Genomic DNA, 15,649 nt, shown 5'->3' with positions numbered 1-15,649 from the left:
GACTGATGCGAGTTTCCGTGATTTCTGCTAAACCTACCTAAAGTGTCCGTTGCTTTGTATAAATGTGAAGTTTCCATCTCATCTCCCTTTTTTTCCTTCTCATATAAGAGCTTGAAAAGTATACTGATATTTGCGAAATATCGATAATGAAACTGCACAAACGACTGATAGCTTTCGAAATTGTGGATGAATTGCATGTAATTACGATTATGATTAAATTTTTATATCATTATGCTTGTTAAAAATTCAGTATAGCTTTTTTTGCGGAAGCATTGCAAAGAAATTATTCTGGAAAAAAGTTTATTTTTTCTTTTTTCTTTTTGTTTTTTACTTTGCGCTCGAACGGCGTTTCTTACGGTACTTCATTCTCTCCCTATAGTGAGTGTGCTTTATTTACTAACGTTTCCAAGTGCTTAAACGGCGGCATATCTATGCAAATAGATTTAATGCTGTATGCATATGACACAAGAATAATCGATTCACTACATGCCATAGGTGTTCAATCTATGATTCCTAACAATTCACTTGAGCAATGAAAATAGCAAATATATATGTGTGTTTCCTTCATGCTTATAAATTGTCAAATATTAGAAATTAATAATTTTATAATTTTCATGGTCTAAATTTGCTGAGATACATTCAGAGTCAGTTGATTACACTTGATTCGGTTTAAACAGTTCTGGTTGAACAATTCCTTCGAAAACAGTTTTAAGTAAGCATCGGTTATTATTTAAGTATATTTAAACTTGAGATGATTGTTCGAACACCTCGTACAACTATTTAAATATATTTAAACAGTTCAGAGCCCAACTGAATGATTTAGCTTTATTTGTCTATCGCAAATATTATTTATTTGATGGTCATCACTACCTGAAGAACGAGAGAAGCCGATTTGTGACAGTCGAGGAAAGATGAAAATATTGAAACTGTGTCGAATGGTAGTGGCTCTGTATAAAAATTGTCACTGTATATAAAAATCCGACAGAAAAAGTAGAAGGAGAAAAGAAAGAAACCTGGTCTGACCGACTATGGATTTATGGATGGAGAAATCGAAAGCGTATCGAGACACCATTGCTCTGCCGATGGACACATTTTCGAGATACAAGCATCCACATTAGACGGATTTCTAAACATTAGTTTTGAGATGTAAATGGGATAATAACTGGTATAAATTGTTTCTTATTTGAAATTTTTAAAAATTTCTTTAAAATCCATCACATTATTTCATGTAAAATCCACGTACATCTCCTCTCGTTGTTTCAAACGCGTTACAAAAGAACTGCGGTGAAGCATACGGTTTTTAATGAAGAATAATGAAGAATAAGCGCGTAATGTTGAGAAGAACAGGGCTTAGTAAACAAAAGAAGCGGCAATTAGCAACTGCTTCTGCGGTATACACATAACTAATTGAACATCGTGTCTTCATTCAGCGCAAGCTTCGCGCTAATTACATCACGATTCTTCAAGGGACTTTAACGAGCGCCCGGCTTATTGCGCAAACGGCATCGTAAATTTCAGCTAAGCGAATCTAATCGACATCGCTCTCGGCTAATCGTTCCTTTCTCTCTCTCTCTCCTTTTCTCTTCGACGGAGTCGGTGTAATAATATTAATTGCGAATAAAACCGCGCGGCCAAACCCTTTCATTTAAATTAGGCGACCGGGCGACGATGGAAACGTTGTTTTACTCTTGGCCCTCGTCTTAAACGCGATCGTCTCATCATTAATATTCAGAATCGCGTTCGTTTCGCGCGGACGAGTATCGCGCGGACTCGTTTATCCTCGCGTTAATTAATTTCAATTTCAATTTATTGACGCCGATGCAGCCGAGGCAGCGCTTTTAGTGCGTGCGGGAATCGCCAGTGATCTGCCAGTAATTTACATGCGCTCTCAGTAGATTTCTTTTCCGTATCATTAATGTCATATCATTCACCGATTATCATGAAATTAAATATAATTTTAATACGCGTGTTATAATTATTATATCTTTCTGCAAGTAACTCGACTTCGTGATAATTAATAAATTCAGTTTCACCAGATTATAAGAAGAAATTAGAGGATAAATTTTTTAAAAATAATATACTTTTTTTAAATATTCTATATTATTCTATATAAATAATTTTATATATGTGTACGTATTGTTTTAATTTTAATTAAAACAATAACTTGGTTAGTTATTTAATTAAATCTTGTCATTCATAAATAATTAATACGAGTTGCTGTTAGACAAATGACGTTAAAAATACCCATGTGAAACCGTTTACGAAACATTATTTATTTTTTCCGCAACATCGTACTTATTATCGTTTGAATAACGACAATAGTTTCCCTGAAACCGAGACCAATGTTATTGTTCTCGCGCTATCGCCCACGCCGCTCATATCTCTAGATCCGCCACGTTGGTTGCTCGATAGCGAGGTTCTCGCAGGTACCCGAATAGAAAACATCAACAACCCCGAAGCTAACCATGCCCGCAATCGCGTCACGGGGACACAGCTTCTCCAAACACAGACTCTCGGGCATCGCGTCGAGTCCGGGAGAAGGCGCGTTTATTTTCCTACACCGTTTTTCCAAATCATCGCTATCATCGTCGGCCGAGGCGAGCAGATCAGAGATCACGGGCGTTAAGCGCCCGTGTTTATTTCCACGAAATGAATTTACGCTCTCTTTCGAGGATCTTCTCTCTGGCCTGTGCAAACAGTGACACGAATTTTCCCTCCAAGGGTTTCCGCCGTCGTCCTACGCGTGTGTCCTTTCTCTCCCTATGTACATGTGTGATTGCATAGCTGGCGGGGTGAATAGTTTTTTGTGGCGGAGAGGACAATAGGCTCCCAGGGTGCTCTCGCATTAACAGATTCCCGAGTCGATGCCACGCCTCACCCTCGCATATGGAATTCGTCCTTAACGTCCGGTAACACACCCGGGAGCGATACTTTGTCGCATCGTAGACATTTTGTGCGCGTGCGTGATCGTGTCCTATGAATTTGAAATAGTACCCGTGGCCGGCAGACATCGAATCGGAAACCCGGACTTTTCTCGACCCTCATCGGAATTCCAGACACGAGAATGAAAGTCGTAGCGACTCCAATACCGGAAATGTCTAAACGTAACATACGAAACTATTTTGCTTTTTGTAAAATAAATTTCTTAAATAATTCTAAAGAATTAAAATTCGATTAATATTAATTTTTCCCTCGTCAAGAGCGAATCACTCTCTCTTCGTGCGTCTTAAAAGATTAAGGTCATCGTTGTCGATCACAGATCGGCGATTTGCTTGCCGAAATGCTCCGCATATCTTGATAATCGAAACTCTCTCGGCGTATGGGTCGCGACAAGGAGAGAATAGATCGAATCGATCGAGATCGCCGAGAGAGGCAAGCGGAGAAGATCGACAGGAAGCGGTGTCCGGATCGGCGCGGCCGTTGTCGAAATTGTCGATCGCGCGGACCACCGTGCTCGAGATATTTTCGGTTGCGACGCGGCGCGAGTATTTGTCATGTAGATCTCGCTTATTAGCATCGAACGAATGAGAGAGAGAAAAAAGAAAAAACAGGCCGAGGAAGGAATGCAAAGAAGGACCTCCATTGATACGAGAGGCACTCTCGCGAAGCGTGAATGTTACCGAGTACATTGATCGATTAATCTCTTTAATATAGCGCGCACAAATATGTTACAATCGCTTAAAATTATTGCAAATAGTTTTTTAATTTTTCTAAATTGTTGATTATATATTTTTAGCCCTCAGATTCATATATTATTGTGCAAAATACAGTCAATTATTACATGTATGTGTCAGATCTTTTTTGATATAAATTTCTATTTTTATCCCATTATCAGTAATGTGATACGACGTATGCATTATTGTATCTCATTTACGAAAATTATTACCTATCTACGCACAGCATGAAAAAAAATTTTTCCTCGCTGTGGAATCTCGTCAAGATATCTTGTTGGAAAATCATAATATCTTGAGGCAATATCTGAGACAAATTAACACTTTCAAAGCAGCATTCTAGGAATTTTTCCGACTTTAAAAGTTTTCCAGTTTCTCTGTAATATCCCATTGGAGCAATATACCTATTAACTTTTACACACCTCAACCTTGTACAACAAACTTCTTGAGCAGTTTACTGCTTGGTTATATCCTTTTCTAGATGTCGTAAATCACTACAATGGTTTATACGGGATATGGTACGTGTTCCGTACTGTAAATCGTTACCACTACGTGACTGAACGCGTAGGTTTCTTTTTTTTTTCGATAAATCATGTTCGAGAGCGATGCATCGAGAAGCGGTTACATATATTGAAGGAGCGTACACATAATCGCACAATTGACGTTCTGCAAAGAAATTCGATTCGTCGCGGTCGTCGAACGTGAAAGGGTCGGTTGTGGCGCGATGAGATGATGATGTAGAGAAAAGTCTCGGCGCGGCGGAAGCACCGTAATGAGAAATGAAATATATAGCGAAGGTGAAATGTCGCGGGATATACCACACAGATACCGCCGCCATCATTCGTTCCTTCGTTCGGTAATATCTTTAGCAAAATTTACGCGTCGCTATCGTAAACGAGTACTATCGTTATGCGATTTATGCACAGCAGAAATGTTATATTTATTTTGGACGCGAAGTTTTGAATTTTCTTGTACGTTCAATAGAAAAATTACAATTGTTTCCTCGATATTTACGAAATAAAGAAATATAAAAGATTGACGATAATTAATTAATTGTATGTGTATGACACAAAACTTAGAAAAATTGAGGATAGTATTTGAAAAATCTGAGATGTACATTTTTTGAAATACGATTTGATTCTGAGTTTTTACATGCTTTCTTTCAAGTACGAATTGTGCATGAATAAAATTTTTTTTCTCAATAATTGGAATAAAATACACATAGAATTAGGATACAGTATCACTAAAAATTAAGTAGAATAGAGGCTTTAATATTGAAAATATATAAATATTTAAAATTGAAAATAAATTGTTAATAATTACAAGTTCTCAAAAACATTAATCTTCGTTAAAGAAAAATCTTAAATTCAAGAATTTTATAGAAGAAAATATGTAAATAAGAATTATATTAATTTATTATATATATTTATAGAAAAAAACAATTAAAAATGTTAACATCTCTTTACGTTCTTCGCTCTGCTTTTTCTCGCTGACCGGAATTCAATTTTCTCGAAAGCAAATACAAGCGCTCGTCGCCGACTTCTCCTGGGATGTGGGTACGGGTGGTCTCGTCGTCCTGGCGTTCATGTTATGCACCCACGCCTATTCGTCCGCGCGCGCGCGCGCGCACGCACGCACGCCCGCATGTAGGTATGCGTGTATGCGTCTCTCGCATCGGCTGCTTCTTCCGGTGCATCGTTTCGTACTCCGTGCATGTATCGCGCGCGCTCTACGAAGGCCAATTTCGCGGTCACAAACAGGGAAGCTTGACGGATGACAAGCGGCATCTGGGCAGTTGGAGAATCCGCCAGGATGAAGCGGTCGTTACAGTCGAGTTGTTGGATGCCTTGTTCCTTGCAGGCGAACGAATTGCGTTAGGAACTTGATGCGTTCTATGCGTTGGGCAAAAAATATTCCGGCTTTTCAGTATCAAAAAGACAATTAAAAGTATTTCCTTTAAACGAGCTCTTTTATAAATTAAGGAGGATAGAGAATGCTTTTAGCAATTATTTTATTTATTTTTATAGATAAGATTAGCAACACTATTTTAGATAAATCCCTGAATTTTTCTCTCTGATAATGTATATCTTGATCCTTAATTTTTTATCGATGTGTACCCACATATTTCGTAAATTTACCCTCCACATTATAGAAATATGTGTGCCTTTAGATTTAGAAGATATATATCTTATATTTGATTTCGATAACGGTAGATGTGTAAAAGTAATAGATAATAGATGATAAAAGCAGTAGAGTATGATATGATTGCGTGAAAGTATGAAACAGAAAAATTTAAACAATTTATATTAAAACTTTTTACATATGCAATTTTTTGCAACTAGCGGAATTCCTTCAGAATCACGTGAATCCGAATCAAAATGGCCGATATTTGAAATGGTCGATATTTGAAGTGGGAATATTTATTGAGAATATTAATATTAATTGAGAAAAAAATAGACCAATCGATATTCGTCTAATTAAAATACACGACTAAGGAAGCGTCTGATTTCGATGAAAATCAGGTAGATATCCTTCCTCGGCAGTTTTCTCTTCCGTTCGTTTTCGTATTATCTGAGAGAGCGAGACATCCACCGACTTAGAATTTCATCGGCGATGTTTGCCGACGACGTGTAGCTCAGTGGGTAGATATTTTACGGAGATGGTGCGCACGGTGGCCAATTTGGCGAGTTACGATGTCGAGGAAGCTTGATAGATGACGAGGAACAGCTGGTGCGACGCGTGTTCACCGCGACAAGGGTGGTCGTTATCGTTGTTATCGCACCCGGAGTGCTATTGTTCTGTCAACCCGCGACACTCGCCTTCGTATTGCCGCGTATTTTCCACTCGGGAATGGAATTTCACAACACGTACCTACATACGACATTAATCATATAATTACGACAAACTATAGTAGATCACGTGCAGCTATTACAGTTCTTAAACATCACGTTAAGTGTTTTAACGCCCGAGCCTAAAAGAATACAAATGTTGCCGCAACATTTGAGGTAGAAAACGATTTAGAAAACATATATATCTTATATTTGATTTCGATAATGGTAGATGTGTAAAAGTAATAGATAATAGATGATAAAAGCAGTAGAGTATGATATGATTACGTGAAAGTATGAAACAGAAAAATTTAAACAATTTATGTTAAAGCTTTTTACATATGCAATTTTTTGCAACTAGCGGAATTCCTTCAGAATCACGTGAATCCAAATCAAAATGGCCGTCGATATTTGAAGTGAGAATATTTTAATATTAATTGAGAAAAAAATAGACCAATTGATATTCGTCTAATTAAAATACACGACTAAGGAAGCGTCTGAAAACGTGCGAGTAGCGATTCTTCAAATATCTTCGAATATCTTCAAAGTTCGCGCCGTCTAAATATCTTTTCATCAGGAAAAAATCTTTATAGTTGATCGTTGCGATACGAGTAACGTCAAATTGACAGCCTTCGACATTCCATTGCGTCCAAATAAAAATGGAATGTATTGGACGGTCACACGCGCACCCCGCAAAAACTCATAGCTGGGGGACCATTTAGCTGAGGCATAATGTCCTTGTTATCCTCGTTGAATCATGAATGCTTCCTCTCATTCGTTATTTTTGCCCCGCGCAACAAGACCTCATTGAATAGAAACCGAGCCCAGTGTCCCGTTGCAGATTCTGTAGTCATCTTTGTCCACGTCATCGGCTTCGACGATCCGTTCGATTCGCGATTCTGATTTATGAAGTTATTGTAGACAACTAATTAATTCATGGGTGCTAATGTAGAGATTAAAAAGTATTAAAAAGTACAATTACGTGTAACAAAAAATTAGAAAATTAAGTAAAAGGCAATAATAGATAATAATAAATTATAATGTATTCTTTTTAAGACCCATGTAAGCATATCTCGAACAAAATCCAGCCATTTCAAGATTAATCCCACTCAATCGCACATATATTTTACAATAATTTTAAACACAATCTTCGACCAATTATAGAATAAATTTTGTTTTAATTAATAAATCTCGTTAAATTCAAACTAATCATTCAATGTGCGTTCATGTAAAATTGAGAGAAAGCAATAATTTCGAGATATTCCTTACAATAGCTCTTCGCTTTCAAAATTATGCGCATATCACGAGCATACCTGAAATTTGTTATCGCGCGCGATCTCCTCGAACGAATCTTTCTGACAGCATCATCACATATTGGATGCGATAAAATAAATATGTTACCATTCGTCGCGCTCACGTCGCACAAATAACCAAAAGCTTCAATCATGTTCTCAATCATTCGCCATATATCGTCCATTTGAATTCTCGCTGTCTCTCTCTTTCTTCTTTCATTCCCGAAATTATTCTACTCGATCTCGATTGGCGATAAGCGTGGATTTTCGGTTCGTCCGCGAAGACTCCTCCTCCCATCCTCTTCTCCCCCTCGACAGGAAAAGAAGATAATTTCGCATTCGATCTTTCTATCTCTTTCTCTCTCTCTCTCTCTTGAGGTGCTTCGATTATTAATGGCCGATAGAGGTTCAGGAATGCCGGTCCCCGATCTTATCGCCGCTCATAACCGGCACCTACGTCTCGTGAGCTTCTCGTATCGCGCCATATCACCCGTTCTCTTGCACATACACGAAGAAGTACGCAGGTATCCGACATCGACGTGTCGAATTGTACGAGCGTTCTTGATGCACGTCATAAAGATATACAATGAGTTCATTCAACTTTGCCGACAATCATATTAAGCGCTATTAGCACCGCTGAACAGATCACTTTTAAATCATTCTTAGTTTCTGCAGTAAAAAAGCTACAATTCATATTTTTATGATATAATAATATAATTATATCGAATGACATATCTTACGTTAATTTTATCGCTAAACTTATTTTAAAAATTAGTTACATGAAAATATATTATAGAAACATACAGATTTATTTTTATAGAAATAATTATCTATGTGTCAAAGATTAAATAAAATAATTCAATAATAGTATTTATATTTGAAGAAAATCGGCTTTTCCTTTTTTCAAATGGAAATTGGATTTTAAATGAATCACTTGGTAGGAAAGCTTTCGAAATCTGTAGGATTACAGAACACGTCGTCGATGCTTAAATCGTCCCTGAGGACCACGGTCGCTTCTCGTCAGACTCTTCGGCTCTCGGCTTCTCGAGCGAACGTCTCAATGAGTAACACTCAGGAAGGAATTACTCTTCCGATGCGTCACGACGAAAAGAAACGGGCCGTGAAATATTACGAGAAATGTTTCGATTGCCGAGGAGTACCACAGCGAGGTGAGAAAATAAACAGTCAACGTTTTCAGGCCCGGTTTCGGAACGCTTGAATGAACGAAAGAGAAAAAGAGAGAGAGAGAGCTCGGGAGTACTGTTTATTTTTTCTCATCTACGTGCTCTCCTGGGATCCCCTTGGGATCCTAGCAGTGTAACGAAAAGGAGACCGGAGAGGACTCTGTTTACCGTCGCCGACAGCTGGACCACACGCACCAGCCGTGATTGCGAATCCTGGATTGCGTCTCCTGACGCTTGAAAAAAGTTAAATGACGAAAGTTTATTTTTAGCTGGCAAAATCGAAATCGTGCGTAGCGTATCGGGATAACGTGTCTGAAAATCTTTTTCTTTTTTCTAACATAAGTTTGAGAATAAATCGAAAAAATTCGAAAATAAATGACACAATTTTATTCTATGCTTTATATCTAAAATTTCAAGAAATTATTTTTGTTCGAAGATATTTCATGTAAGAAAGAATAGTATCTGATCATTTTGTCAAGATTAACTTTGCGTTATTCAAACTTTCACGATATGTTTAAGATTTGCTTGATTATTAAACATATCAAACAACGCCCTGATTGTCATTGAAATCGAAAAGAAAAGATTCGTGGAGGAGAAAGGTGTGCCGATTCTACGTGATGACAAAGTGTAGTCGATAAATTTTACCTTGATCTTTTAGCTGCTTGTAAGAAAAAGCGACGTCTACCTACATATATACCTACCTATCGCGGGTTACCTACCTACTATCTTGAATTATTCTTCTGCGGGTGCGTGATTAAGCGGTCAATCTGTTCGAGACAATGCGCCACCGCCCACCCAGCCAATTTATTGGACACCCACAGCGGCGAAACTTCCACGTGTGTCCACGTGCAAAGATAAGAAATGGCCAAAGGTCGTGCGGGTCGCTCTCGATGGAAGGAATTCCCCTTCTTCCCCGAATACTTCCTCGAGGATCGGGGGATCGACCAAATTTGGTTGCCCTCCGCCGTCCGCCTCCGTATCACATAATGACGTGAATCGACGCCCGTTGTCAGGGCACTTAATCTCGGCTTCACGGACGATTAAACGGCGTTTAATTCCTCGCTCGCGCGCTCTTTTAAGGAACGAGAAACGTCGAACTCAGGATCGCCGGTATTTCGACGACGCGATCACTCGTGAAAATTTGTAGATCAATGGGAATTACGATTCCGCGAGAGATTCCGCGCAAATTGGACCGTCCCGTATCTGATTGGGAGTGATTGGGAAATTCCTTGAATAAAATTTATTCGCGTCTGTAGAGGAATATAAAGCAGCGCGGAAAAAGACATAAAACGTAGGCATCTCACGTATGTACACTTGTAACAACGTTTGTCTTTTTTACCTATATCGTTCTCTCTTCTAAAAAGAAAGATATATAATATTTTAATGAAATAACTAATACATTTTTCGAGTTATAAAAAATAATTTAATCGCATAATATACATCGCAATATGTATGACACAGTGCGCTATTTAACGTATTTATCACATATGTAAAATATGAATTTATAAAGCAGAGCGTATACACACATATGCGTATACATATGTATAAGGAAGAAATGTCCATTCGTCACGGACGTAATTCTTGTTGGAGTCCGTGTAATATGCAAAGCGTGCGTGATATCTCGCTATATTACAACGCGATGCGCCAGGCGGTTCGTTTTATACCGCGGCTGTATCACTTACGTCATTTTCATCCTTTTCGCGAAGCGCGCGACGCACGAGATGGAACCGAGAGAATTGCAAAATACCCCAATTATCAACTAGCATGTACCTCCGTCAGCTTCAGTAGAAAGTGTATTTTTTCTACTGAATCTATCGCCGACGCGTTGTGTAACGGTATTCCTTCATCTCTGACACCTAATTTTCCGCCGAACCTCTAATAATGTCCGATTATCGCGGCCTCATGGCCAATCATGGCACGTACGAGGTAAGATACTGCTTAACCACGCTAGAGATCGTCTGCGAATTATCGTGAAACAGAATGCATTAATCCATCAGTGGTTTCGCACGACTCACAAAACTGCGCATACTGCAGTTCCTACTTTTGCGTCCAATCATTTTCTTTTTATTTATAGCCGCTTAAATACAAATTATGGGAATGAGTCAATTATCAGCTGTTTATAATTTCGAATTCTTGACATTTCTTTATTTTATTATCAATAGTTATCGTACAGAAATGCATTCAACATAAAAGTCAAAAGATGTAATTTTTCGTCGCCACTTGTTATAATTATAAAAAAATAATTTTTCTTCTATTTTATTTGTTTATTAAAAAATAAGAATAAAGAAACTCGTAAATAATTTTTAAAATAATGTTTTATTTAAATATTAACTAAATCACCAGATTCGCTTCCATGCTTTAAATTTTTTAAAAGAGATCTTTATATTAATTTAAAAATCTATTTAAAATAATCCAATATACGCGAAAGATACACATGTAAGGACGCGAAAAAAATATAAGATCTAATAAGAAAAGTATAAGAGGGAAAACTTTTTTCTGCCATTCATACTTTAAGATACATAATTTTCTCTTTTTCAGTTGCTGTAAAAATACTTTATATTATTGATAATTAAATGTTTATTAGCCAATTATTTTGTTTCAAGAAAATGTCCCTTGTTTCGCCGATCTGCCGTATCTTTTCTCCTTCCTTCCTCCCGAACTCCGAAACGAGCTACGACTTCGCGAACTCGAAACTCTTTGGCGCGAGTCCCGAGAGCGAGGAAGCCTCCTTGAAGGATCCCTCCCCGATACCCATTCCGTTTCCGCCGGATGGTTTGTCTTTCCTCCCGCGACGTCGTTCCACGCTAAAAGTTATTTTTCGTCGGCCAGAAAACGTAAAGCCTTCAGCTGTAAGTAAGAGATCTCGTGGCGATGCGGAGAGTTTCCAAGTTTCCTAGTTACTCGACGGTGCCTCTCTTTCTTTTCTCCCCCTTACCTTCCTCTTGTACTCCGTGCCCTCCCGCGCGTGATCTCCATTTGGCCTTGTACGAGCCTGGTTTACCGGATGAAAAAGGGTCGGTCATTTTTTTTTCTCAAATCCTTTGGTTCGATTGATCGCGTCTTCAAACTTTGAAGAAAATCTACGCGTGAAAGATTATGCGCTTCGAAATTCTAAGCCGCGTATCGATTGCCGATATCTTGACTCTCTGTTATCTTTGAAACTAATTTTTTTTATTTTCTATAAAAGTGAGATATATCTCTCTAATTTAAAGGTTTAAAGCTATATTAAAAAATATTCGTCGAAAATTACTCTTTTTTTGGAGAAAGGAAGAAGTAAAGAAATTAAATTTCTCAAACAATCATTTTCTATATTTATGACAAATAATTCTTAGAATTTAGCACTAGACCTATAAATTTCTACTCACATTAATATTGTGATAATTATGAATTATTTAAATTAAATTTAAATCGATTTTAAATCGAATTATTTAAATCGTTCTTTAAACTAGGTTTATTACATCTCCTTTGATAAAACTTGAATGACTTAAATTATCCAGAAGCTTGAAAACTTATATTAAGAAGATTTTGGAGAAAGGAAAGCATTCGCCTTTTGCGACAGAAAGACTTCGATTGCAAGAGTAACATCTTTGGTTAGGAATAGCAATACTTTGACATAAGAACTCGTTGGACTGCGGACTTTCCAAGTTTTCTAGTTATTTGGCGTAGCCGTTTCTTTTCGTTAGTATTTTCCTCCTATATCGCTTGCTTCCAATTCCATGCGAGTTTCGTTGACCGAACAAAACGGCCTCCATCGCTTTCACATTAAAACTCAATATGGTCGAATGGACTTTTCTTTACATGCGCGCGAGCAACGCAACAGTTCTTTAAAATACACACACAATCGTATCATTAAAGATATTAAAAACTTTGTATAAAATTTAAAAATTTTATTATATAACTATATCTCTCGGGGATATAAAGAAATCTGATACAGATTTTTAAAAACTTGTACAATTCGTGTTGCATTTCTTTTTTTGCACGTAAAAAATATAATCACATATTTGTATGATATATATTACTCAATCTTTTTTTATTTTATTTTATTTATTTTCAGACGTTTTAAATAATAAAATTGCATAATAATTAAGACTTATCATCTAACTTTTGTTAATAATTATATTTTGACGGCATTATATAAAATGGACACAATGTGCGGATCATTTCTCATATTCGCATACTTAAATCCGCTATTGTCGAGTACAAAGCTGGAGTTAAAATGAAGAGAAAAATAGACTTGCATATTGAAGCGATGTCCCTCCCAAGTGAACTACTAATCCTCGCGATCATTCATCTCTGCCCCTCGCGAAATACGCTTACGACATCATGTAAAAGACGACGGTACAGCAACTTGCTCACCGATCGAAACCCGAATTCAGTAGTCATCAATCTACACGGTCTAAGGCGCGAACAAAGAGAACAACATGGTAAGAGGAACGAGAAGAGGGTCTGTTTCGTCGGAGATTAATATCGAGGCCGAGAATTAGTTGGCGCGCACGTGATTAATACGATCTAGTCGTGTTAGACTTCGACTGGTGGTCCATTTTAATTGCCGTCCCAGTCAATCGAGCTAATCAAGAAGTATTCGAATAGTCCACGTGTCAACACATCAATTGTCTATAAGACTTTCATATAATTTTCATAAATCATCTCACGAAATTCGATTAGAAAAAAATATCTAAATTTTCCATATGTTTTAGAGAATCTCGATAATAAAAAGAACGTAACTTTTTACCTGCGCGCGAACACATTCACGAGTTAATTCATTGTGGGCGAGAAAAAGTCGGGTTATCCAACGGATAGGGTGCAAAGATGATAGCGCGACCACGAACTACCCGCTGTGCTAATAGCTCGGATATGCGCCGACACCTTCCATCTGAGATTTACACTTACGGCGGACGAAACTTTGACCGCGTCACGTACTCGATCGCGAAACAACCTCACGTATACGCCTTGATCCCCGCGTCGTCGTAGAAAAACGATCGTCGGCATTCTGTCGACCGAGGTGTACACGTACAGGGTGTCCCAACGCAACCCGCGATCTTAATTTTACTTTTTTATGCGCTATGAGAATGTTAAAAAATTGTAAAAAGTATTAAAATACACTCTTCTTGAATAATTTACTTATTTTATCGTTAGATTTTTTCACAAAAAAATCTGCATTTAATTTAAAAAAATTATATTTAGAATTATATTTATAAATTTTTAAAAGAAATATAAAATAGAAATATTTCCATAATATTTATAAAAAAATTTATTCATCTTAAAAAGAATCGATTTTTAAGATAATCTTAATTAGAAATAGATAGTCAGAAAAAATCAAATTTTTAACAAAGAATTGTTTTACATTTTAAAATAATTTCTAATTTTTTAAAAATGTAATTCCGGTTTGTTTCATAGGTTGCTACATCAGGATCGACAATACTTTCCCGGTCGTAATCGAAGTCGGCGTTCACTTCGCACCGAATGGCGATTATCGCGCGACGGTCCAGATAAAGGCACCAAAAAATCCAGCATCTCGCCTCATCTCCTCGAGGCGATTCCAGACATTACGTGGATCGAGATCCAATTACGCGGATTCGCCGAGGCCGTTCGATCCACGCGAGCGACACGATCTGATTCTCGAGGTAACGGGTAGGAGGTGTTAACCTTTATGTGCAAGGTGCAATTCCCTTATATATTACCGTACATATGTACAGTGTAAAACGGGGCTTGTGGCATCTCACACATTTTCGCTTAAAAAGTCCTTATATATAAAAGCGGAAACAGTGCTATTTGTACGTTATGTATCTGAATTATTTTTAGACGCTCTAATTTTTTAGTAGGCATATATAATATAATATCAAATATTATATTCTCTATTTTTTCTTTATAATTTTCTAGTTTATACATATTTAAAAAATATTTATAAGTTGAAAAATTATTTTTATTCACATCTAACAAACTTTCTTATTATTTAAATTCAAAACACGCGTTTAAAGACGTTAATAGTCTTCATAATTTTAGTATTGTTTGTATTAGAAATATGATTCGAATCGCGATTGAAAAAAAAAATGTGATGTGATCTTCCGTTTAATTGAAGCTAACAAAAGCTAATTAACGCTGAATCAGCCTAGAGGCAGAAAAGCATTCGCCGATATCTCTTACAGGCGGCGATTCGTTTTGCTCTTTGTCGTGCAACGCGATCGCAGGCGGAGATAGGGAGCTTCGCGCGATTAGAGCTCTTAATTGATAGAAAATAATTTACTAGAATCAATTCCAATCGGTAGCTCTTTTATGTGGCGGTTCGTTCTTCCTTTTTGGATATCGCGGCTCGACGAGATCGCGATTCTCGACCGCATACGCGATACGATAACTCGTTCCAGACAGCTCGGCGGTATTGAAATCGCTTCTAATAGCTGAGAGACCGTCCGAGCAGAGCGAGGATAAACCCGAACACGCTTTATGATGTATGATTATCGAGATATGCTGCAAAATTTACTCTCTCACCAGTTTCGAGATCCGAACTACTGGGATAACGACGAGGCAAAAGATTGATTTATGCGCGGTGAAAGGCCCGTTGAGAGAAACGCGCGTTCGTAATTTTATTGCAAACATAAAAACGGTGTATTAATGTACGCACCGATATTTGTTGCATTGCGTTTTAGACTACTAAAGCAACTTATGGCACCTTAGGT

General features: G+C 37.5%; 2 protein-coding genes across 5 annotated transcripts in view; one reads left to right on the top strand and one right to left on the bottom strand.

Moving 5' to 3' along the window:
* The window catches only part of LOC145960403 (netrin-1), a 183,066-nt gene that overhangs the window by 143,695 nt on the left and 23,722 nt on the right, over positions 1–15,649 (bottom strand). The gene's annotated exons all lie outside the window — the stretch shown is intronic.
* Positions 1–15,649, top strand: part of LOC145960404 (uncharacterized) — a 162,047-nt gene that overhangs the window by 144,628 nt on the left and 1,770 nt on the right. For 2 of the 4 annotated variants that reach the window (XR_014435347.1, XR_014435346.1), the window contains one exon: positions 14,373–14,402. Coding sequence is in view for 2 of the 4 variants with exons in the window: in XM_083079841.1 (XP_082935967.1) it covers positions 14,373–14,599 (227 nt within the window). In the remaining 2 variants the exon portion in view is untranslated. Of the gene's footprint in view, positions 1–14,372; positions 14,600–15,649 lie in introns of those variants that run through there. The other 2 variants (XM_083079841.1, XM_083079840.1) reach the window with 1 other exon arrangement.

Source organism: Camponotus vicinus, unplaced genomic scaffold (genome assembly GCF_025532165.1).
Source record: "Camponotus vicinus isolate PSW18456_S1 unplaced genomic scaffold, iyCamVici1.0 SCAF_10, whole genome shotgun sequence".
NCBI lineage: Eukaryota > Metazoa > Arthropoda > Insecta > Hymenoptera > Formicidae > Camponotus > Camponotus vicinus.
This window is presented reverse-complemented; position numbering and strand designations above follow the sequence as displayed.